This window comes from Phyllobates terribilis, unplaced genomic scaffold (assembly GCF_046119375.1).
Source record: "Phyllobates terribilis strain yellow unplaced genomic scaffold, ASM4611937v1 Scaffold_2__4_contigs__length_985480577, whole genome shotgun sequence".
Lineage (NCBI taxonomy): Eukaryota > Metazoa > Chordata > Amphibia > Anura > Dendrobatidae > Phyllobates > Phyllobates terribilis.
This window is the reverse complement of record NW_027362762.1, coordinates 4,520,182-4,542,474: the sequence shown is the minus strand read 5'-3', so window position 1 is coordinate 4,542,474 and position 22,293 is coordinate 4,520,182. Positions and strand designations below refer to the sequence as shown.

The 22,293-nt window shown below is 46.0% G+C and overlaps 1 protein-coding gene across 1 annotated transcript; it reads right to left on the bottom strand.

Moving 5' to 3' along the window:
- Nucleotides 1-21,094: 21,094 nt before the first annotated feature.
- LOC141242913 (olfactory receptor 52D1-like) lies at nucleotides 21,095-22,060 on the bottom strand. Its single transcript, XM_073668877.1, has one exon. The coding sequence runs from the start codon at nucleotides 22,058-22,060 to the stop codon at nucleotides 21,095-21,097; it is 966 nt and encodes a 321-aa protein (XP_073524978.1).
- Nucleotides 22,061-22,293: the final 233 nt, after the last annotated feature.

Sequence of the window (22,293 nt, the reverse complement as noted above, 5' to 3'; positions counted from 1 at the left end):
TATTTTGACATCACAGTTTAGGAGGGAAATGGGTCTGTAATTTTGTATTAGCTCAGGGTTACTATCTTGTTTGGGGATAACAATAATATTAGCATGTAAAGATTCCTTTGGAAAAGAACTTGAGTTAGCGGCAGAATTGAAGAAAGATAACAGTGGTGATATTAAATGATGTTTAAAAATTCTGTAGTATTCATTTGGGTATCCATCTGGACCTGGGGCCTTATGATCTTTTAATTTAGAAATTGCGAAAGCAATTTCCTCCTCATTAAATGGTGAATTTAGAGAGTTGGATTGTTTAGGGTCAAGATGAGGTAAGTTTACGGAAGAGAGAAATTTATTGATGTCATCATTGTTGGGTTGTGGAGTTTATGGGTCATCTTTCAGATTATAGAGTGTGGAATAAAATTTTTGAAACTGATTTGCAATACACCGAGGATGATAAACTGTGGCGTCTGCAGTTCTAATAACCTTCACTCTAGATTTAATACGGTGCTCCCTCACTCTATTCGCCATCAACTTTGACATTTTGTTGAATGAATAATAGTAATTCATTCTAGAGATTTTTATTATTTTATCATAATCCTTGATAGGAAGAGCTTTAAATTCTGTTCTTAATTTCAAGAGAGTAGAGTGAGTGTAACATGACGGGTTGTTTTGTTGTCTTATTTCCTCATCATTGATTTTCCTAGAAACTTCTAGAATTTTTTCTTTAGTTTTCTTTTGGTGTATTGCATTAAATTGTATAAGCAGACCACGAATAACAGCCTTATGAGCATTCCATAAACAAGAAGGAGAGGTGTCAGGTAGGGAATTTTCTTTAAAGTAAATTTCAATGGCCTCTTCAATTTTTTTTTCTGTATAGTGGACAGTTTAATATAAAGGAGTTGCCCTTCCATTCCCTGAAGCTGTTTTTGGAAATTGACGTTTTTATTTTACAGGAAACTGGGGCATGATCTGACCAGGTTATATTACCTTTTGAGTCACTATTTATACATTTTAAAATGCCCCAAAATCGCACTTTTCAACAGCGTCTTTAGGCAGGCGGAGTTTTCATGAAGACACATCCACTTTGGTTGGACAGTTCCAGTCAATTCCAAAAATCCAAGGCACCAAAGAACCTTTTAACAAAAACTTTATTGACCCCAGTGTACACATAAGAGAAAAATCATGCAGAAAAACATGCAAAGTTTCAGCCAGGAAGGGCCTCTAATGACCAATAATGGTTTGATAAACGCCCTACGTTGCCGAAACGTCATATGTTTTTCTGCATGATTTTTCTCTAATGTGTACACTGGGGTCAAAATATTTTTTGTCAAGGAATATTTTCAGTGCATTGGATTTTTGGAATTAACTGCAGCTTTGCAACCTTGTGGAGGTTTGTATCAAGTTCACACAAACTTTGGAGTGGTGCACGGAATATATCTCGATAAATGTTGGGTGGACAGTTAGGCTGTGTTCACACGTAATGTGAAAGCTGCAGGCTGCGATTGTCTGATCGCTTGTGCTATAGTTGCATGTTATATTGCCTATCAATACACTTTGTCTTATAATGGTGGAGTTTGAGGTTTCCCCAATGCTATCATATATATGAGTTTTATAAACAGTATTGGGCTACATTTAGGCAGTGTTCCTAAATCAAATTCAGTTTTATTTATTTCTCTCCCTGCTATTTTTTTTTTAAGTTTAAAACGTCTTTTAATCTATAACAGGGATCATATAATGGGTCAGAACCTCGTCGGTTTATATCTTGTGTGTTATCGTTCTCCAGTGGTGCACAGCCAGTGATGCATGTACCTGTACAATTTGCAATGATGCAGGTAACACAGCCTGTCCATATGGATTCATACACTTTGCAATTATATTCACAATTTGCAAAAAAAAAAAATAATGCATGGTCACCATTTCGGTGAATTTAGGGCTGGCAAAAGGTAAAATAAAAAATGACAAAAACAAACTAATACTCATCTCATTGCTCCCCTCACTGGCTGCCCTGATGCTTGTTGTCCACCATCCGGTTGTCTTCTCTCCACCGCCACATGCCAACCTCTTCAGTATAGGCCAGGACTTCTGAGGGCAATCAGACCTTGGGGGTAAATAGGAGTCATAAAGTCATGATCATGTGATGTCACTACATGCTCTGCAACTTAACAACACACATTGATCCGATATGACGTCCTGGCCAATAGTGAAGAGGATGGAGCTGGCAGTGACCAACAGGTAGCGAGGTGCCCGTAAATGTGAGCGTTGAGGTGTTAGTTTTTTTTTTTGTTTCATATGTGGCGCCCCTGAGGGTTCAGTTGCCACAGAGGTACTGCATCTCACCCAGAGGTGTGGTGTCTCACTCTCAGGTAAGGAAGGAGTACAGCCATAACACCTGTATCCAACACTACACTACTCCAGGCCGGCTGGAAGGGCATTATGCACTTCTTCTGCTGCCCCGTCCCTGGCTGGAGTGGGGAGAACCAAAAGAGAGGAGGAACAAAGTAATGGGTGTGGGTGGAGGACGCAGACCAGGGGAGCACTTGAAGGTATATATATAGGGGAAGCCATCTTGTTAGTGAGTTCAGAGTAAGAGTGAGTCAGAAGAGGAGAAGTGAAGGGAGCAGAGGCTCTTCAGGAGCTCTGCTCGGGAGGCAGGCTCGGCCTGTCATGCCCAAGACTGAGAGAGGAGTGGGAGTAAGGGAGGAAGGCTCCAGGAACAGAAGGGATCCCAGGGGGTATGGTGAGTGCAGGACGGCACCCGTACGCCCGAATCTGTCAGGCGTCAGAGGGATCTGGCCGCAAGAAGGGAACCGGTCCCTGGACTAGCCGAGTTACTTTAAGTCTCAGCTAGAAAACCGGAGGCTTCTGCACTTTCAAGGTGCAGTTGCCACATTCGCACCTAAACCGCCGAAAAGGGCACCAAGTCAGGTCCGGGAACTTCAAGTTGCCCAGAGGGATCTCAAGGTACCCGATCGGGACTTTGTGTGGCGGGGCGCAGGGCAGGAGGGAGAGACCCAGTGCGGGAAGTCGGCTAAGAAAGGAACATACAGAGAGGGGTCCCGTTAAGTGCTCTTGAGATACTTGAGGGAGTGCTCAGGGCCGTAACTACAGCCGTGGCAGCCGGGGCCCCGCCCCGGGGCCCCAACCACCCAAGGGGCCCCAAACTGATGGTAAAAAATTGTATTTTAATACTTTAATTTCTCATAAAATACCCAGCTCCTATATTCCTTTCAGACAATGTCACTCGGAGGACAGGAGAGACTATCATTTCAATAATTTCCAGGAACTCTGCCAGATGTCAATGAATGGAAACCTGCTCTGGCCTGGAGAGTCTCATAGCACAAGAGTCGTAACAATATGTTAGTCTGGAGATCACAGAGAGTTGGCGAGGCCGGCACAGGGCACACTGACCGTGACAAACTCTCAGCATCATGGAGAGGAGACAGTCTCAGCAGACACAAATATCTCTGTGACAAACTGCGAGAAGCCCGGCTGCTATTTAATAAACATATACAGTTATTTGAAAATTGTGCAATATTTGGAATTATTCACCTTATTAATTTTCAAAACATATTCACTGAATGTTTAACTTCTAAAACTTGCATCAACAAACAACAAAGTCTATTAAAGGTCTTGCGGAACGTGGTGAAGCCTGTGTGTTGTATACAACAATGCGTAGCAGGCTTCACCACGTGCCGCACAACCTCTAGTGATTGAAATGTTGAGGGGCCCCACTATGAAGTTTTGCCACGGGGCCCCGAAGTTTATAGTTACAGCACTGGGAGTGCTGAACCCCTGCCTGGTGAACGCAACGCAACGTGCGAGACTGTCAGCTGTCTAGTGCTACCTGAGGAACCTAAATAACTGTGGTTAAACTCGGATGACTGCACCCCACTGTTTCTGTCAGTTATTTCTACCACGCTATCGCTCCTGCACTACAACGCCCAGCATCATCATCTGCACCTACACTGCCCTGGAGCTGTGCTCTGCCTGTGGAGAGCCGCACCAACCCAGCTGCCCTAACATCTGCCCCAGAGGTCTGCAGCAGCGCCGGTATCCATTACCGGGAACCACAGGTGGCGTCACGAGACAAAACTATTATTCATCCCTTCAAGCAACAACCCACTTTTAAAGAGTGACCCCAGGGTACGGGCCCGGGAGCCGACCGCCGTGACATCCCAAGAAGGTAAAGGCCCGGGTACCGAGTCCCCCATATCCCCCTGGGTGAGTCACATACATCTTACATTTACAGTATTATTCTCTAGGTTGTGGAGAGACCCCAGGGCATAATAGGGAACAATCCCACTTTTCAGGAAAATTCGTCTCTGGATCCCTGAAAGCTCCGGTGTTCAAAAGGGCTTACTTTGGGTTGAATGGACAGATCTTCAGGTGTTTTGTTTCCAAGTACCAAGTAATGTGTTTTGATTTTGTTCTGAATTTCAGAGTGCAGTATGGCTAGAAAACTTTCCCATGTGCTTAAAAAACTTTTCCACTCTAGATTCTTTAAGGATAGATGCCTCCACCCAATCCATTTGAAAGAGAAAGGAAAGCTTTTATAGGAATAGTTTACAATGATGGTGGATTGGGAGACATCGAAGTTTGGAGGATTGTTTTTCTTTTTGCAGCCAATGAGACTTAAGTGTAATAGTTTTCTAGAGCCTTTGTCACATTTGTACTTGTGAGGGTCCATCTAGATGAATAGGTCCCAGAACAAATAGGACACAAAAGTGATAAATTCCTCTAAAACAAAATGTTCAACCCTCATCCAGAATCCTTCTGATAGACTCACGAGGTGAGGTGGATTCAGCCACAGGTCAAGATGGACACCCGGAAACAGGGTCTTGGTACAACAGGATGGAGGATACATGTGACGCGCCCCTGGGCCTGTGTCGCGCTGCGTTGCGCACGCGGGAGCTTACCCGGAGCCGGATCTGTTGAGGGTTGTAGTCTCGTGGCGGTGACCCGGTCCGTGCCCAGGGAGTCAAACTGAGCGGCGATGTATCAGCGGTAGATGTTGGACGACTACGCCACCCGTTGAGTACAGCTAAGGAGCTGCTGCTGCAGGGCAGACCGCTGAGGCCGGTGGTAGGATTGTGCAGCGTGATAGTATAACCCCCAACGGGAGGGGTGTGGCCTCAGGGCAGCCGACGTGGATGATGGGGGTAGCAGGAACCACTCGGAGACGGTACGGTGTAGTTCAGGGTCTTTACTGGTGACAAAGATAGACCCTCCCGGAGTACTGGCTAGCGATTGGGGCCTGGTCAGTCCTTGAGCAGATGGGATCTCCCCTGGCCAGGCGGAGTTGTAGGCCTCCCAAACTAACTGTACTCTTCTGGCTACCTTGCTAGAGGCGGGTATAAGTAGCCCACGTCCCTGAGTGTACCGTGTGGTGCTCACCCGTATGGCCGGTGACTCGGGGCCTTTGGGTTTCTTGGCCAGAGGACCTGGAATCCCCTGCCTGACGGATTCTGCTGCTGGGTAGGAGTTAGTCCCCACAGCCTCGGACTCCGGGTCCAGTAAGAAATCTTCTCAGTCAGGGCGAGCTCTGCAGCTGCCAGCCCCTGACTCCTTGTAACACTGCTCCCACAGAGCTCCTGATGTTCTGTTCCTATATTTGCTTCTTTTTCTCTGTCTCTACTTCTTCTCTACTCACTAACCCTGCCTCAGCCCTAGGTTTATCTAGGGGAAGTTCTTCCCCTCCCAGGACTGTGCAGGAGGTGTGGCATGCATAGGATTCCTGACCAAGAGACCTCCCACCTGCTCTCAGACGTAATATCTCTATCACTGTGGCAACCAGACCCCTGGGGTGTCACATTCCCCCCTAGTGAAATTTAGTACTCCGGGACTAAACATATTTTTAGAAAAACATAACAAGGTATAAACAATAATAATACAATAAGAAAAACACATAAAGATGGTTACGGCGTGTCCGCAACCGGGTGCAGTTTTGAAGAAAACAAAGGTGTCCATTTCACCAAAACAGGGAGACGTAACCAGGTAGGGGTCTGTCCTGCCCCGAGTCCTTAACAGTCTTTAGTCCGTCCTGGGTTACGCTCCAACTATGTACACAGGATTCCCGGTAAATCCACCAAAGACTCCTATAAACAACTAGAAACACATAATTATACACAAGCAACAAGAAAAACAGGTAACCACAAATAAAACAATTTATACACTTCAAATCCTCCAACGTGCGGGTAACTGGCCTCTAGTGGCCCTAGTGGACCTACGGAGCTGACTGTCTGGCCCTGAACTACAGGGTGTAGGAGCTGTTAAGGGTAAACTGGGCAGCGGTCTATGGGCCCTTTGGCTCACTAGGGATATGGCAGGCTCACTGCAAGCAGAGGGTTGATCCTCCTGATCTGCTGGTGTGGGGTCTTCTGCCTCCTGGACCGGCTGTTCTTCCAGCTCTACCTGTTGCTCCGTAGGTGCTTGGGATGCTGGTTGGAGGAAGGTGAGTACGGGTACCACAACTGCACCATTGACTTGAGTCCAAGACCGAGGGAAGTCTCCGAGCACAGTACTAACCATATCTTCCCTTTCCTCTACGGGTCGATGGTCTTCTTGTTCCTCTTCAGGGTTCCGTAGCTGTTCAGGACACTTCTTCAGGTGATCCCGGGATACAATGGCTGTGGTCTCCCCTCCGTCTTTACTGATGGTACAGACCTTCGGGTTCTCGTGGCTTGAGGGCAGTACGGTGTACGGGTCCTTCTCCCACTGGTCGTCCAACTTGTGGAGCCGCCTTTTCCTCTTCAAGACCTGCTCTCCGGGTACCAGGGGAACAGCGGGAGCACACTGGTTGTAAGTTTTCTCTTGTCTTTCCCTAGCTTGACAGAGACTTCGCTCCACGCTCTCCTGTACTTTCCGGTACTGCTGCTGCCTCTCTGTGTCCCAGTATGCTTCTGGTGAAGTGTCCTCGGGTGTCAGGACTCCCATCTCCAGGTCAACAGGTAGCTTCCCAGGTCTTGCCCTCATCAGGTAAGCCGGGGTACAGTTGGTGGAACCTACCGGGATGTGGTTGTATAGGTCCACTAGGTCGGGCAGCTTCTCAGGCCACAGACTGCTTTCTTCCAGGGGCAATGTTTTCAGAAGATCTATCACCACCTGGTTCATTTTCTCACAAAGTCCATTAGTTTGCGGATGATAGGGTGTCGTCCTTATCTTCCGGCAGCCATACAGAGTGCAGAATTCTTGGAAGACCTCCGCTTCAAAGGCAGGTCCCTGGTCTGTCAACACTTGGTCCGGGTACCCGTGTGGACGGCAGAAATGCTGCTGGAAGGCTTTAGCTGCTGTTCGAGCTGTTAAGTCCTTGACGGGGACGACAACCAAGAACCGGGAGTAGTGATCCACGATGGTTAGTGCGTAGACGTAGCCACTTCTGCTTGGGGTCAGTTTTACATGATCCAAGGCTACCAGTTCCAACGGCTGCCGGGTGACGATGGACTGCAGGGGAGTCTTCTGGCTGGCACGGTCCTTCCTCCTCAGGTTGCACGGGCCACAGTCTCTGCACCACCTCTCGATGGTTCCCCTCATGCCTACCCAATGGAACCGCCCGCGCAGCAGGAACTCCAGCTTCTTCCATCCGAAATTCCCAGCTCCATCGTGGTATGCCTCCATCACCATGGCTGCGTCTCGTCGTGGCACCACTACTTGCCAGATTAGTTCATGCGTCCGGGAGTTAACCATCCTGCGGCACAACTTCCCCTTGTAAAGGAACAGTCTACTCTTTTCTGCCCACAGTTGCTTGGCTTCCTCCGGAGCGTCTGGGTCAAGGCGAGCCTCTGGCCGAGTCAGCATCTCCTTCACCAGCCGGACGGCAGGGTCACTGTCTTGCGTTTCCGCCCAGTTGTAGTGAGGTAAGGGGTTAAGCGTAGCGCCTTGCTTACTCCTTACCCGATGGGAATACTGGATAGTCCCATGACGGTGAAACGCGGGGAGTTCGACTTCTTCCAGTCCCTCTGGATCTTCTCCTACGTCCGGTAGGTTTGGCATCCTGGACAGGGCGTCCGCATTGGTATTGGAGCGTCCTGCCCGGTATTTGATGGTGAACTCGTAGTTGGACAGGCGGGCCATCCATCTCTGCTCTAGGGCACCGAGTCTTGCCGTGTCCAGGTGTGTCAACGGGTTGTTATCTGTGTACACGACGAACCGGGAAGAAGCGAGGTAGTGCTTAAAGCGTTCGGTGACTGCCCACACCACTGCCAGGAACTCTAGCTTAAATGAGCTGTAATTCTCAGGGTTTCTTTCGGTGGGTCGCAGTTTTCGGCTGGCGTAAGCGATTACTCGCTCTTTCCCCTGCTGGATCTGGGACAGCACGGCTCCTAGCCCGATGTTACTTGCGTCGGTGTAGAGGATAAAGGGCTGGCTGTAATCCGGGTACGCCAGGATTTCATCCCCCGTGAGGGCCATCTTCAACTGGCGGAAGGACTCTTCTTCCAACTTTTCCCATCTGAAGGGCGGCTTCTGGTTCTTGGCCTTCCGGGACTGGCCTATCAGGAGGTCCTGCATAGGAGCTGCCTTTTTGGTGAAACCGGGGATGAACCTGCGGTAGTAGCCTACCAACCCGAGGAACTGCCGCACTTCCTTTACACTGGAGGGACTTGGCCATTCCTTAATTGCGGTGATCTTATCAGGGTCGGGAGCCACTCCGTCAGCGCTCACCACGTGTCCCAGGTACTGCACCTTTGGTTTCAGGAGGTGACACTTGGAGGGTTTCACCTTTAGGCCGTAGCTTGCCAGAGCTTCGAACACTTCCGCCAGGTGTTTCAGATGGTCCTCATAAGTCTTAGAATATACGATGACATCGTCCAGGTACAACAGGACCGTCTCGAAGTTTCTGTGGCCCAGACAGCACTCCATTAATCGTTGGAAGGTTCCTGGTGCGTTGCAGAGTCCGAACGGCATACAGGTGAACTCGCTAAGTCCCATCGGGGTGGTGAATGCGGTCTTCTCCCGGTCCGCCTCTGCTACAGGAACCTGCCAGTACCCACTAGTGAGATCCAAGGTAGAGAAGAAATTAGCAGATCTTAAAGCAGCCAAAGACTCCTCTATCCTTGGTAAGGGGTACGCATCCTTGTGTGTGATACGGTTGATTTTCCGGTAATCTACACACATCCTCATGTTGTTGTCTTTCTTTTTGACTAAGACTAGTGGAGCTGCCCAGGGGCTACAGCTATCCCTGATCACCCCAGCCTCCTTCATGTCTCTAAGCATCCCCTTGGCGTGTTGGTAGTGTGCAGGGGGTACGGGTCGATACCTCTCTTTTATGGGAGGATGGTCTCCCGTGGGGATGTGGTGTTCTACCCCCTTGACTCGCCCGAAGTCTAACGGGTGTTTACTAAACACTCTCTCGTACTCTTGAACCACCCGATAGACTCCCTGTTTCTGGTGTGAGGGAGTGGAGTCAGTACCCAAATGTAGTTGCTGACACCAGTCCTCCATTGTTTTCTTAGAGCCGTTACCTTCCTCCGGGTGAGATGGAGGCAAGGGTTCCACAGATTGTATAGCATTTTGGTTAATGGTATATAATTTGGCTAGCGTGGCATACCGGGGCAGGTACACTTCCCTCTTCCCGATATTGATTATGCGAACGGGCACCCTCCCATGGCGTACATTAACCACCCCCCGTGCTGTCAAGATGGTGGGCCTACTGTCTGAGTAAACTGGTTCTACCATTGCCTGGTAATCTCTACCTCTCAGACCAATAGCTGCCCGGCACCAAATCATCATTTCACTTTTTGGGGGCATGGCAATAGGGAAAGGGTCACACATTCTCACGCTACCAATCTCACCGCCGGAGAGTTCCACCTGTTGCCGTCGCATCAGTGCCCGGATCTCTTTTTGGAGCACTCGCTGCTCGCCGGAGCTGGCGTTCTTGGCAACCTGCTGTAAAAGGAAAATCACCTCTGCAAGACAATTTTCAATTACATTAGTTCCTAGAGTTATCTTTGGGTGACTCTCGTGTTTGTCAATGTCTACAATGATCAGTCCCTGTGCTGCCAGTTCAACTCTACCGATTTTAATGGTCACCTCTTTAAATCCAATCTGTGGCACGGGCTGACCATTGCTGGCGATGATACTCAATTCGTCGTCAGGGTAGCGGGTGATATCCGAGTCATTCCAGTACTGCTTGAAGAGCACGTACGGGATGGTGGTGACCTGTGACCCGGTGTCCAGTAGGGCACTCATAGGAATGCCATCCAGTACCACGGGTAAGACTGGACGTCCTCCCACATATTTGTCGCGCCAGTTCGATGGGCCTGGTGATCTTTTTCCTGGGGGTTGGCCCTCTACCCCAGGTTGTGCCAGTTTAAAGGACAGTACCTTGCCATATGTCCGGGTTGATTGCAGCGGCGGCAGATGGGTCGTCCGTCCTCGTTGTATCGGTCGCTGGGTCTTCCTCTGGCCGGTGGGGTCCTCCTTGGTCGACGCCACGGGATGTCCTCCGGTCCGGATGCCAGCTGGATCTTCCCTGGAGTGGAAACCTGTAAAGACTGCACAGTTCGGGTTAGCGCAGCAACGCTTTTAGCTAGCTCTTGGACCTGATGGTGCAGGTCTGGAGCCGGGTCATTGTTCAAAGCCTGCGCATCAGCTCCCACAGGCCCTGCCGACAAGGGCGCCGCCTCCTGGTGGTAAGTGGTAGTGGGGCGTCTGGGGGTCACAACGCCACTTGGTGCCGGTTCTCGAAGCACCCGGATGGCTCTGTCCTTGAACTGTGCAAATCCCAGATGAGGGTCCTGTAAGGCCATTGCCCGCAACTGGGTTCGGTGGGCATTGCAATATAAACCCTCTATAAATTGTTCAGTCAACAGCCTGTCCTCGTCTCCCACGCCGTCAGGGTCGGTCTGCTTAATGGCTCTCAGGGCCTCTTGTAGGTTCAGGGCATAGTCCCTTATACTCTCATGGGCCCGCTGTTTGCACCCGTAGAATCTAAGCTTGATCTCGGCTGAGGTGCGGGTATCAAAGGTGTCCCTCAGCCGGGTTAGTATCCCTGCGACAGTCCTCCCCCCAGGTGGCCAGGACTTTACCTCCCTTCGGGCTGCCCCAGTTAATTGGGCCACCAGGATGCTCACTTTTTGCTCTTCTGTGAGGGGGTACACCTGGAAGAGGCTATCCAGCTTTTCTCTAAAGTCATGCAGGGTATGTGACTCCCCTGAGTACTGGGGTAGCCAGGCCGCTTCTGGGATATAGGGCATGGTGAAAGGCATGACTGCAGCAGCGGTGGCGCTGGCGGGGGTTGAGGCAGTGAAGCTCTCCTCCGTATCCGACATCCTCCTCCCCCCTAGTGGACCGTGGCCTACCTTGCGATGATCCTCTTCCGTAGGCCGCGGCTCCGCAGTAGATCGTCAGGGTTGAGGACCTTCCGTCGCGCTCCTGTGACGTCGGCGTCTGCTGGGCTCCTTCCAGGACCTTACGCGACGTCCGGACGTGAGGCGGGGCTTCAGTTCTCGCGCGCTTTCGGAGTCCACGCCCCTCTTCTTCCCGCGCGACGTCTTCAAGATGGCGTCCAACGGCGGGAAAACTCCACGGAAGGCGGGAAGAAGGCTGGAAATGGCGCCGGATGGCGGGAATCTTCACCGATGGCGGGAAGAAGGCTGAAGATGGCGCCGGATGGCGGGAATCTTCACCACAGGTAAGTTTGAACAGTCTTTTTCAGGCACGCAGTACCCGGTGGTTGCGGGCACGAGATCCTGCCGACTATGCCAAAAGTTGACGCGCCCCTGGGCCTGTGTCGCGCTGCATTGCGCACGCGGGAGCTTACCCGGAGCCGGATCTGTTGAGGGTTGTAGTCTCGTGGCGGTGACCCGGTCCGTGCCCAGGGAGTCAAACTGAGCGGCGATGTATCAGTGGTAGATGTTGGACGACTACGCCACCCGTTGAGTACAGCTAAGGAGCTGCTGCTGCAGGGCAGACCGCTGAGGCCGGTGGTAGGATTGTGCAGCGTGATAGTATAACCCCCAACTGGAGGGGTATGGCCTCAGGGCAGCCGACGTGGATGATGGTGGTAGCAGGAACCACTCGGAGACGGTACGGTGTAGTTCAGGGTCTTTACTGGTGACAAAGATAGACCCTCCCGGAGTACTGGCTAGCGATTGGGGCCTGGTCAGTCCTTGAGCAGATGGGATCTCCCCTGGCCAGGCGGAGTTGTAGGCCTCCCAAACTAACTGTACTCTTCTGGCTACCTTGCTAGAGGCGGGTATAAGTAGCCCACGTCCCTGAGTGTACCGTGTGGTGCTCACCCGTATGGCCGGTGACTCGGGGCCTTCGGGTTTCTTGGCCAGAGGACCTGGAATCCCCTGCCTGACGGATTCTGCTGCTGGGTAGGAGTTAGTCCCCACAGCCTCGGACTCCGGGTCCGGTAAGAAATCTTCTCAGTCAGGGCGAGCTCTGCAGCTGCCAGCCCCTGACTCCTTGTAACACTGCTCCCACAGAGCTCCTGATGTTCTGTTCCTATATTTGCTTCTTTTTCTCTGTCTCTACTTCTTCTCTACTCACTAACCCTGCCTCAGCCCTAGGTTTATCTAGGGGAAGTTCTTCCCCTCCCAGGACTGTGCAGGAGGTGTGGCATGCATAGGATTCCTGACCAAGAGACCTCCCACCTGCTCTCAGACGTAATATCTCTATCACTATGGCAACCAGACCCCTGGGGTGTCACACATGGAACAGCAAGGATTTGGAGACACTAGAAGACACAGAACCAGGAGGTCAGAGGAAGAGGGAAGGGGCAAGTCCGAAGCCGCACACAGAGGAAGGCAGAGAAACCGCAGAAGGATGAATGCACAGTATGAATAGTGTACAATAACAGTTTGTTATATACTGCACCTGATGGGTTAGCCAAAAGGTAGCAAACAGGTGGTTAACCATCAGGTCACGGGTATGCAGAAATCACAGGGGTTTTGCAAATATGAATGCACGATGTGAACAAATGACTCTGAGCACGCCAAACAGCTGACCACGAATCTTAATACTGAGTCACACCGGGCAACATGTAAAACTTCGTGGAGGCCATTGTGGAAGATAGTAGTGCCTGACCCATCCGGGAACGGTGCATTACACCACCAATCAACTCACCTGAACTCAAGCAATGTGTGATGTAAGCTTGGGAAGAGTTACATGTAAAATACGAGTCTGTTGGGTAGATCCCATGCTATAGCCTCTGGCCAGAGAGATATATGATCTGTGGAATGTTTTTTAAGACATTTTTACTTACTTTTCAAGGGGAATCATTTTTTTTTGTGAATAAGCCAACCTGGTAAGTAAGCCAGAGGTGTCAGTGTCAGGTATTGAGTGCTTCCAACCAGAAAAGTTCGTCAAAGTGGCATTGTAGTCTGTGGGTGTACTGAGATATCTGTAGAGTGCAGAAATGCGGCCCCTTGTGACAGTGGAAGAACTCGCAACTCTAGGAAAGTTTGTTCTCTCTTAGAAGGTTCAAAAATCACAAAGGCATTTGCCCACATACCACATGGAGATAAGCAAATAGTGGGATGTGTAGCTCAGAGTAACTTTCTTTGAGGGTTTGGATGTGTGTGATGTGATTTTGAAATTCGGTCTACAAAGTGAGCAATACACTAAAGTCCCCGTCTGTATTATTTTTTTTGAAATCTCCACTATTTTATGATCACCATCTTGGACGACTGGGTATACTATAAAGGTTTTCTGTAAAGATGCAAAAGGGTCTAGCATTTTTAAGTGTCCTAATTTTGTTCCAGGTCCACCATTGCACAATTAATAGAGCCTCCTAGGATTCTCCTTTATTGATGGTGGAGATCTCCATATGAACAGTGCAAAATGTTGAGTAAAGAGAGAGAGAGAGGGTGAGAAAGTCTGATCTAGCTAAGAATCTATGTGGTATGAGGTATTATGGATCCAATCGTGTGCCAGGTTTAACGCGTGGACATCGGAGAAGTTCAGACCTTTGTGTAGCCTAGTTTGTTCCAGGATTCTAAAAAAATGTTTAGATTTTTTTTATTTCCCCATACGAAGGACCGATAGAGAGAATTAATTCTTTATTCATCCCTGGAATGGAGATACATAGGAAGCACCTTCATGAAATAAAATAGAATGGGGATTTTTATCTTTTTAGGAGGTTCATTTACCTATAAAAGGTGAGTGGAAACTTCCTCCATATAAAAAGGGTTGATTCCAGCTCTTTTACATAGGGTATGTTTGGATTTTCTCAGAGGAGAGAGACCACTTTATTACCCCAAAGGAAACATTTGTTTTGGATGGCTAAATGTTGCCGTTGGGTCGACCCCCTGGGTGTATGATTTGAGCATTAGTCTTGTATCTTCTTAACTACGGTATGTTGTTTATTTTCAAATTTTGTTTATTTTGGGTTTTTTTTGTGATTTTTTGGGGCTTTTAACAAATCAGCTTGAAAATCCTGTTTTTTTTTTATGTTTTCTTCTGCATGGTTACGTAAGTTATGATGTGGCCTTGCATCATTGCCTTGGATGTCACTCAGAAAAAGGAGAATTTCCTCAGTGTGCTGAATGATATAATCTGCATAGTTCACCCATTGAATTTGATGAAAGATTTAAGGGATGACGTTATATAGGTTGTAAATTTCATTTTTAATTAAAATCTGGAAGATATCTAAGAACATCACAACCGGGCTATGATCTGAAATAGGAAATGGGATGATAGATTGTACTGTGGACTGAGGGGAAAAAAATTAATAGTAAATAGTCAATTCGGGAATAGGAGTTGTGTACACAAGAGAACTACATGTAGACTTTAATTGTGCAGTAAAAGAATTTCCATATGGTCACATAAATTCAAACTTGTTAAAGTAGATCCCAAAGCTGGAGGTGATCTGTTCATTGTGCCTGATCTTTTCAGACCAGCTTGCAGGATTGCATTGATATTTCTCACCATCACAAGGGTGTTTATGGGTCTACATGAGAAAGGTCAGCAAGGGAGAGTAGAAGTCTTAATTGTGTATGCGTGTAGCATATACATTTAAAGGGGTTTTCCAGCTTTGGCACCAGCAATGCCCCTACTCTTACATGTGTAGGAGGCCTCTAGACAGCAACCCATCCAGTTGGCTCTTATTGATGGGTGGTCAGTTTTTCTCCGATGGAGTTCCTTTTGGAAGATGATGTCAGAGTTTAGTCTTTTCATGTGGGTTAGAATATTTTCCAGCTTTATTGGTGAGTTAAAACCCATCACATACTATGAGACTATGTGCAACTTTTGAAGGAGTAGTATAAATGTCAGTGCCTGCAAGACAATTGGTACTCATCTTTCAAAACAAATAGAAAAACCTAAAGCTGGTTGTGTCACTGGTATTGGCACCCTTGACATTAATTTAGTATGGAAACACACTTTGACTCGCCTGTGGTAAATCACAAAAGAGATTCACCCGTGATTAATTGTCGGTGCCCATGTGATGTGAATTAGCCAATGAATGATGACTTCAGTGTTTTAACCCCTTAAGCCCCGGAGCATTTTCCGTTTTTGCATTTTCGTTTTTGCTCCCCTTGTTCCCAGAGCCATAGCGTTTTTATTTTTTGGTCAATATGGCCATGTGAGGGCTTATTTTTTGCGGGACGAGTTGTACTTTTCAACGCCATTACTAGTTTTACCATATCCTGTATGGGAAAACGGGAAAAAAATTCCAAGTGTGGTAAAATTGCAAAAAAAGTGCAATACACAGTTGTTTTTTATTTATTTTTTTTACCACGTTCACTGAATGCTAAAACTGACCTGCCCTTCTTATTCTACAGGTCATTACGAGTTCATAGACACCAAACATGTATAGGTTCTTTTATATTTAAGTGGTGAAAAAAAATTCCAAAATTTGGTAAAAAAAAAAATAAAAAAATAGCGCCATTTTCTAAGACCCGTAGCGTTTCCATTTTTCGTGATCTGGGGCTGGTTGATGGCTTATTTTTTGCGCACCGGGCTGAAATTTTTATTGATAACATTTGGGGTAGATCCGATGTTTTGATCGCCCGTTATTGCATTTTATTTCAATTTTGCGGCGACCGAAAAACGTAATTCTGGCATTTAGAATTTTTTTCTCGTTACGCCGTTTATCGATCGGATTAATTCTTTTTTTATATTGATAGATCGGGCGATTCTGAACGTGGCGATACCAAATATGTGTATGTGGGGTTTATTTTTTATTATTTTATTTTGAATGGGGCAAAAGGGGGGTGATTTAAATTTTTATATTTTTTTATTTTTTTTTATATTTTTAAAAACTTTTTTTTTTACTTTTTGCATGCTTCTATAGTCTCTATAGGAGACTAGAAGCAGCAACTATCCGATCGCCTCTGCTACATACAGGGGACGAGCAGGTCCCCTGCATGCAGCAGAAATGGTCCTGTGCTATGAGCGCCGACCACTAGGTGGCGCTCATAGCGACAAGATCATGACAACCACAGGCGTCTGCTGCAGACCCTGGGTTGTCATGCCCACCCATCGGCGACCCGCGATCACGTGACGGGGTCGCCGGTGGGCGGGGCTTATGACGTGCTACCCGGAAGCGCGCGTTAAATGCTGCTGTCAGAGATTGACAGCGGCATTTAACATGTTAACAGCCGCGGGTGGATCGCGATTCCACCCGCGGCTGTTGCGGGCACATGTCAGCTGTAAGAATCAGCTGACATGTGCTCCGTTCAGTGAGGGCTCAGCGCAGCAGCCCTCACTGAACGGGCAGTACGCAAATATGCGTACTAATACGTCCCCGGTAATTAAGGGGTTAAAAGGCACATGGGTGGCCCTGCTCCTTTATCACAATGGTGAAGATAAAAAAGGTATCTAAGGACATCAGAACTGCTATTATTAGCAAACACAAGACTTCCAAAGGGTATAAGGCCATCTCCAAAGACCTTGGTATCCCAGTTTCAACAGTGCGCAATGTTATTAAGAAGTTTGCCAAGCATGGAACCGTCAAGAACCTTCCAAGGAAGAAACCATTGCTGAAGACAGGGCAAAAAAGGAATGACTGATCTTTGCCAAAGAGTACCTTGACAAACCACAATCCTTCTGGGAAAATGTTCTGTGGACATATGAAACAAAAATAGAGCTTTTTTGGCAATGCAAAGCAACAGTTTGTTTACAGATGGTGCAATGAACCTTATTTGGAAAAGATCACCTTACCACTAGTTAAGCATGGTGGAGGATCCATAATGTTGTGGGGTTACTTTCTGGTACTGGAGGCCTTGACCATATCACAGGAATCATGAAATCGGAGAATTATCAAGAGAGTTTAGAGTGAAATGTCCTACCCAGTGTAAGAAAACTTGGTTTGAGTCGAAGAGGTCCTCCAGCAGGCAATGATCCAAACAACACATCCAAAAGTACACAGGAATGGTTGAAAAAGAAATAATGGACCATTTTCAAATGGCCAGCAATGAGAGTTCTACATATATTGAAAATCTTTGTGGTGAGCTGAAATCTGTCATTGGGAAAAAGAACCCTGCAAACATTCAAGAGCTTGAACAAACTGCAAAGGAAGATGGGAGAAAATACCAGCTGAGAAGTTCAAGAAGCTTATAGATGGCTACAAGAATCATTTGGAGGCTGTCAGCAATGCCAAAGGGTGTGCAATAAAGTATTAATTAGGGGGGTAACCAAGTATTAATTAGGGGGGCCTTTATTGCTGCACATGCTGTTTATTCTGTTTCTTTTTTGAAATTGCAACATGGAAGTAGAAAAACAATGTTTTATTGTTGTATTACTTTGGACCATAAATTAGAAAATCCTGAGGATATAACTTTGGTACATTTCCATTTATTTCTGAAGATATTGTACAGTCTATGAAAAAAAATGAAGGGCGCCAATAATGGTGAACAGCACTGTATAACAATAAAATTCTTAAACAGTAACCCCAAGATGCGGTGTTTGATTGTGGGAATGCTATATGGAACTGCTAGATATCAGTAGATAGTGTCCCAGTTAGTGATTAAGAAGATGGAAATGTCTCCAAGCCATTGATGGGTCATCAAATAGAAGAGACTTGTTGTCAACTGTGACATTAAGCCTAGCCAAGAATTGGAGCGGTAATATGAGGTCAGAAATTTGCAGACTGAGAATAAACTATTTCTTGTTTGGATGACAGAAGCAGAGTAATCCTGAAAGATGTCCAGTAGATCCTCTGTCACTGTCCTACGAGGGAAGGTGATTTTTTGAATGCTCATCAAATTTCTTCTGTCATCTGGAAATGGAAAAATCTTGCTCTGACCTGACGGGGCATGGTTTGTTGGTCTTTACGTTCTGGACCTATTCGGTGAACTCTTTTCTGTGGCTAATGAGGGTAGATTTAAAAGGGATTTCAGTAGTTACGAATTGGATGAGATCATTGTCTTTTATATTGATTCAAGAAAACATCGAAACTTTAGATTATTCTGTCTGCATATCTTCTCCCAGTCATCAATCTTCTCTTGCACGAGTCTGGTGTTGTCTTCTTGGGATGACAACAGGTTTCGTTAGGAATTGATAGAGGTCTCTGTCTTTTGTTACCCTGTTCTCCAATATTTTGATGGTTAAAGATAATCTGAGTGAGGGCATTGTTTATTGAAGTATGTAGGTGATCAAATCTTATTATAATGATCAAATGAGTTGTCTTGTAGCAACGAGGTTGCAGATGCCTACTCAGTCCCAGGAGGGGAGGAATGAACAGTCTGTTGAAAAAAAACAAAAATCGGGGTTGCACTTATAGTAGGTTGGACTTGTATTTGTCCAAGGTAGTAAAGGCAATAAGTAGAAAGGATGCAGTAAGATGGTTTCAAAAATTAAAGAGCAATGTAGCCATCCAGGGTATTTGGAAGTAGTACAATTACATTTAGGTAGGTGTCAGTGGGCTAGATCCATGCAATTTATTTTCTCTGCATTGTCGACAATTTTCTTCTCTCCCTTCTCCACCCTTTTCTCTCAGAGCAATGTCGGTCATGCAGAAGCGTCATCAGGTATAGGCTAACTATATATATATATATATTTGTAGCCACACAATGAAGGTTAATAAGGCACCCAATGGCCTATTATAATTCAGTATATGGAATTATCATAGCTCCCAGATCCAGTGGGACAGTCCTGATTTGGGAGAGCTGATCCAGAGTCCCAGGAAGTCAGGACAATGTCTAAACTTTCACTCACTCAGTGCTATGTCTCTTCTTCCGTAGCTCTTCTTCCTCCCCTACTTCTGGGAGAGGGCCCGACATCTCTCTGCTCTCTAAATACAATTAAACAACTTTTCTCTTCTTTCATCTAATCAAAACACACAATCTGTATCATTGGAGGCCACAGCAAATTCTTTGATCCACAGCCTGCACTGATAAGTATTGGAGAATTTTATATACTTGAATGTGCAGTGCATACTTCTTTACAGGCAGATTGTATTGGTATATAGAGATACATCTCTATATGGCAGTGTATTTCTGTATACTTGTATTTTCAGGGAAAATAAAAGTCAGATTTTTTTCTTCCTATAAAATTACTAAAAATGTGTGAAAAACAATCACAATAATGACAATTTTAATGTGCTTTAAAAAAAACAACCCTCAAATCAGCAAATAACAGACATATTTGGTATCCCTGAAATCCTAGCAACCCCCATAATATAATGAACTAACATTATTTATGGTGATCAATAAATGGCATAAGAAATGGAGTGATTGTTTTAATTCTCCATTATATCCATAACAAATGTAATAAAAACATAACATGAAGGCCGTGTTCACACGTAGCTTAAAGGTAGCATTTCCTCAGCTTTTTTTCTGCAGGTGTCTACAAAACACGACGCAATAACAATGTTCTCTAATTATTGCATTTTGGCTGCTTTTTTTATGTAATTTTCCCTTTGTTTTATGCCGTTGTGAAGCAACGTTTTTAGTCTGCATTTTTTTTTTACATGTGTTTTTTTCAGGCTTCACGTAGAAGCTTATAGAGAAAAAAATTACCAAAACCGCACAGTTCAGTAGTGTCGAGTTTTCAAGAAATCACATCAACTTTGCTTAGGCACTTAGGCCATGTTCACACTTAGCAAACATTTTTTTGGATCAGCTATGGGAGTCAGCCTTTGTAAAATGCTGCCATGCTTGATGCCCCACCCCTGAAGTCCCATTAGATTGCTTTTTTAGAAAACAGATCAAAAAATTAGGGTTTTTTTTTTTTGTGGAGTTTTTGGTTTCTTATATCTCTCATTTGTGGGTAGGGGATCGAGCAGCAGAATAGTATAGATTCAGAAAACCACCATGGACAGGTAGGAGATGTGTGACTGTCTACTGATAGTGGCAGATGTCTGGCCGTGTTGGGACAGCACTGGCAGCCTCAGCATCAGCACAGTACAGATATAACATGGGGTTGTGAATGGCCATCATCACTGGTTGTAGCTGAACAGAACATGATGGACAGGCAGGCGGATACTACTGCAGGTCTGATCATTGACATCACTTGTAGGTAAATGATAATCATCACTGATCCCTGCCTGATACATTTGGTCAAATATAAGATTTCCCACACATGTAGAGGACAATCTGGTCTGTTTTCCTAAATGAGAAAGTTCTTGCCAATTATCAAATCTGATGACCCAGAAAGTCGGGGCTCACGGTATCTGCTGGAGAAATGATATTGTCCAAGTACGACTGATCTGGATCGTTGTCTTGGTGCGTCTCTGTTCATGTGCGTTAAGTTGGTGCAGCCACTGATAAAACATCTGGTCAATCATGTCATATATTCTGTAATCGCCGCCGTTGTTGCTATTTGTCGTAGAGTAGTGTTGAAATTAGCGGTGGAGCCTTGACTCCGTCATGAATGGTAAGGGGTCTCCTGTTCATACATGCAGATGGCAGGCATCTGCTTGGTGAAGCTTTTCAGACCATATACAATAGATAGATACGGCATAGACAGATAGATTTCTATATCTATCATATATCTATAATCTAATAGATCAGCTTATTTTCAGAAAAATAAGAAGTAACAGGACCATTTTAAGGGAAGTTCTCTCCATAGAGGAAAAATGTGGTAATCACAAATATGAAGCATTGGTGCCACCTGTACGTCTTAAATATTGAGTTATCATATCTACTGGAACCAATACATAGAGTGGTGATAAAAGGGTATATTGAGAAGATTCCTTTTTGCCCCTTGAATGATGCAGCCCCATTCATGATGTCCATATTTCAGTTTGCTTTGGTGATGTCACCAGTTTTGAGGACATAAGTTTTGTCAACTTCACTCTTATTTCCCTGGTTTTCCATCCATAGATCAGAGGGTTCAAAATTGGTGGAACAACCAGGTACTGAACTGACATTACTGTTCTCAGCTCATAGGAGAGGTTGGTGGGACTGAAACGATGGAGCAGGATCTCAAATAACACATTGATGACAAAGTTAGCGATGGTCACTAAGTGCGGAGTGCACGTCTGTAGGGACTTGGATCGGAACTCCTTAGAGGCCCGGACACAAACTTTTAGAATCTCAATGTAAGAAATGAAGATTAGTATTGGCAACAGAACTATGGTCACTATGGTGATAAATAACCCATAGATATTGTTGATCGTTGTGTCAATGCAAGACAGCCTCACCACTGACCAGTTATCACAGTAGATCTTCAGGATGAAAGAATCGCATAGTGGGAGCCTAATAGTCAACGTAAAGTGTACTGTAAATAAACAGATGATGAATAACCAGGCCACGAAGATGAGCTTCAGAACCGTAGACAAGGACATTATTGTGGTGTATCTCAAGGGGTTGCAGATGCACAAGTACCGATCATACGCCATGACTGTCAGGAAGGCCAATTCTCCACCCATGTACGTGTGAATGACGAAGACCTGAGCTAGACAACCCGCATAGGAGATAGTTTGTGTTTTGCTAATTAAGTTTACAAATAAATTTGGGAAGAAGGAGCTGCTCCCATAGAGTCCATTGAGACATAGCACAGATATGAAGATGTACATGGGTTCCTGGAGACTCTTATGTAAGGCCACGGTGGAGATGACCACACAGTTGGAGACTACAATAATGAGGAAACCAAGCAATGTGATCGCGCTGTAGAGATATTTCAATTCAGCCATTGGACCAAAGTTGAGGGTCAGGAGCGATGGATGAGCGCCTGTAATATTCAACATCTTATCATCTAAGGTAGCATCCTACAAAAGAAAACACTCGAGTTAAATCTTATTTTTTATTTTCTTCAGGCCTATCTTAATCACCAGCCAGAACAGGTAAACATGGCATGAATCTAATATACAGGTATACATATTTCATTCATCTACTGTGTGTTAACCCTTCTGAAGCCTGCTTCTACTCCCATGTGTGTAAATCTCTGCTATTTATTGGTATATATATTTAATTCATCTGC

Bases quoted from the DNA above. Each gene is read 5' to 3' on its own strand.
- LOC141242913 (XM_073668877.1), bottom strand. From the start codon at position 22,060: ATGTTGAATATTACAGGCGCTCATCCATCGCTCCTGACCCTCAACTTT.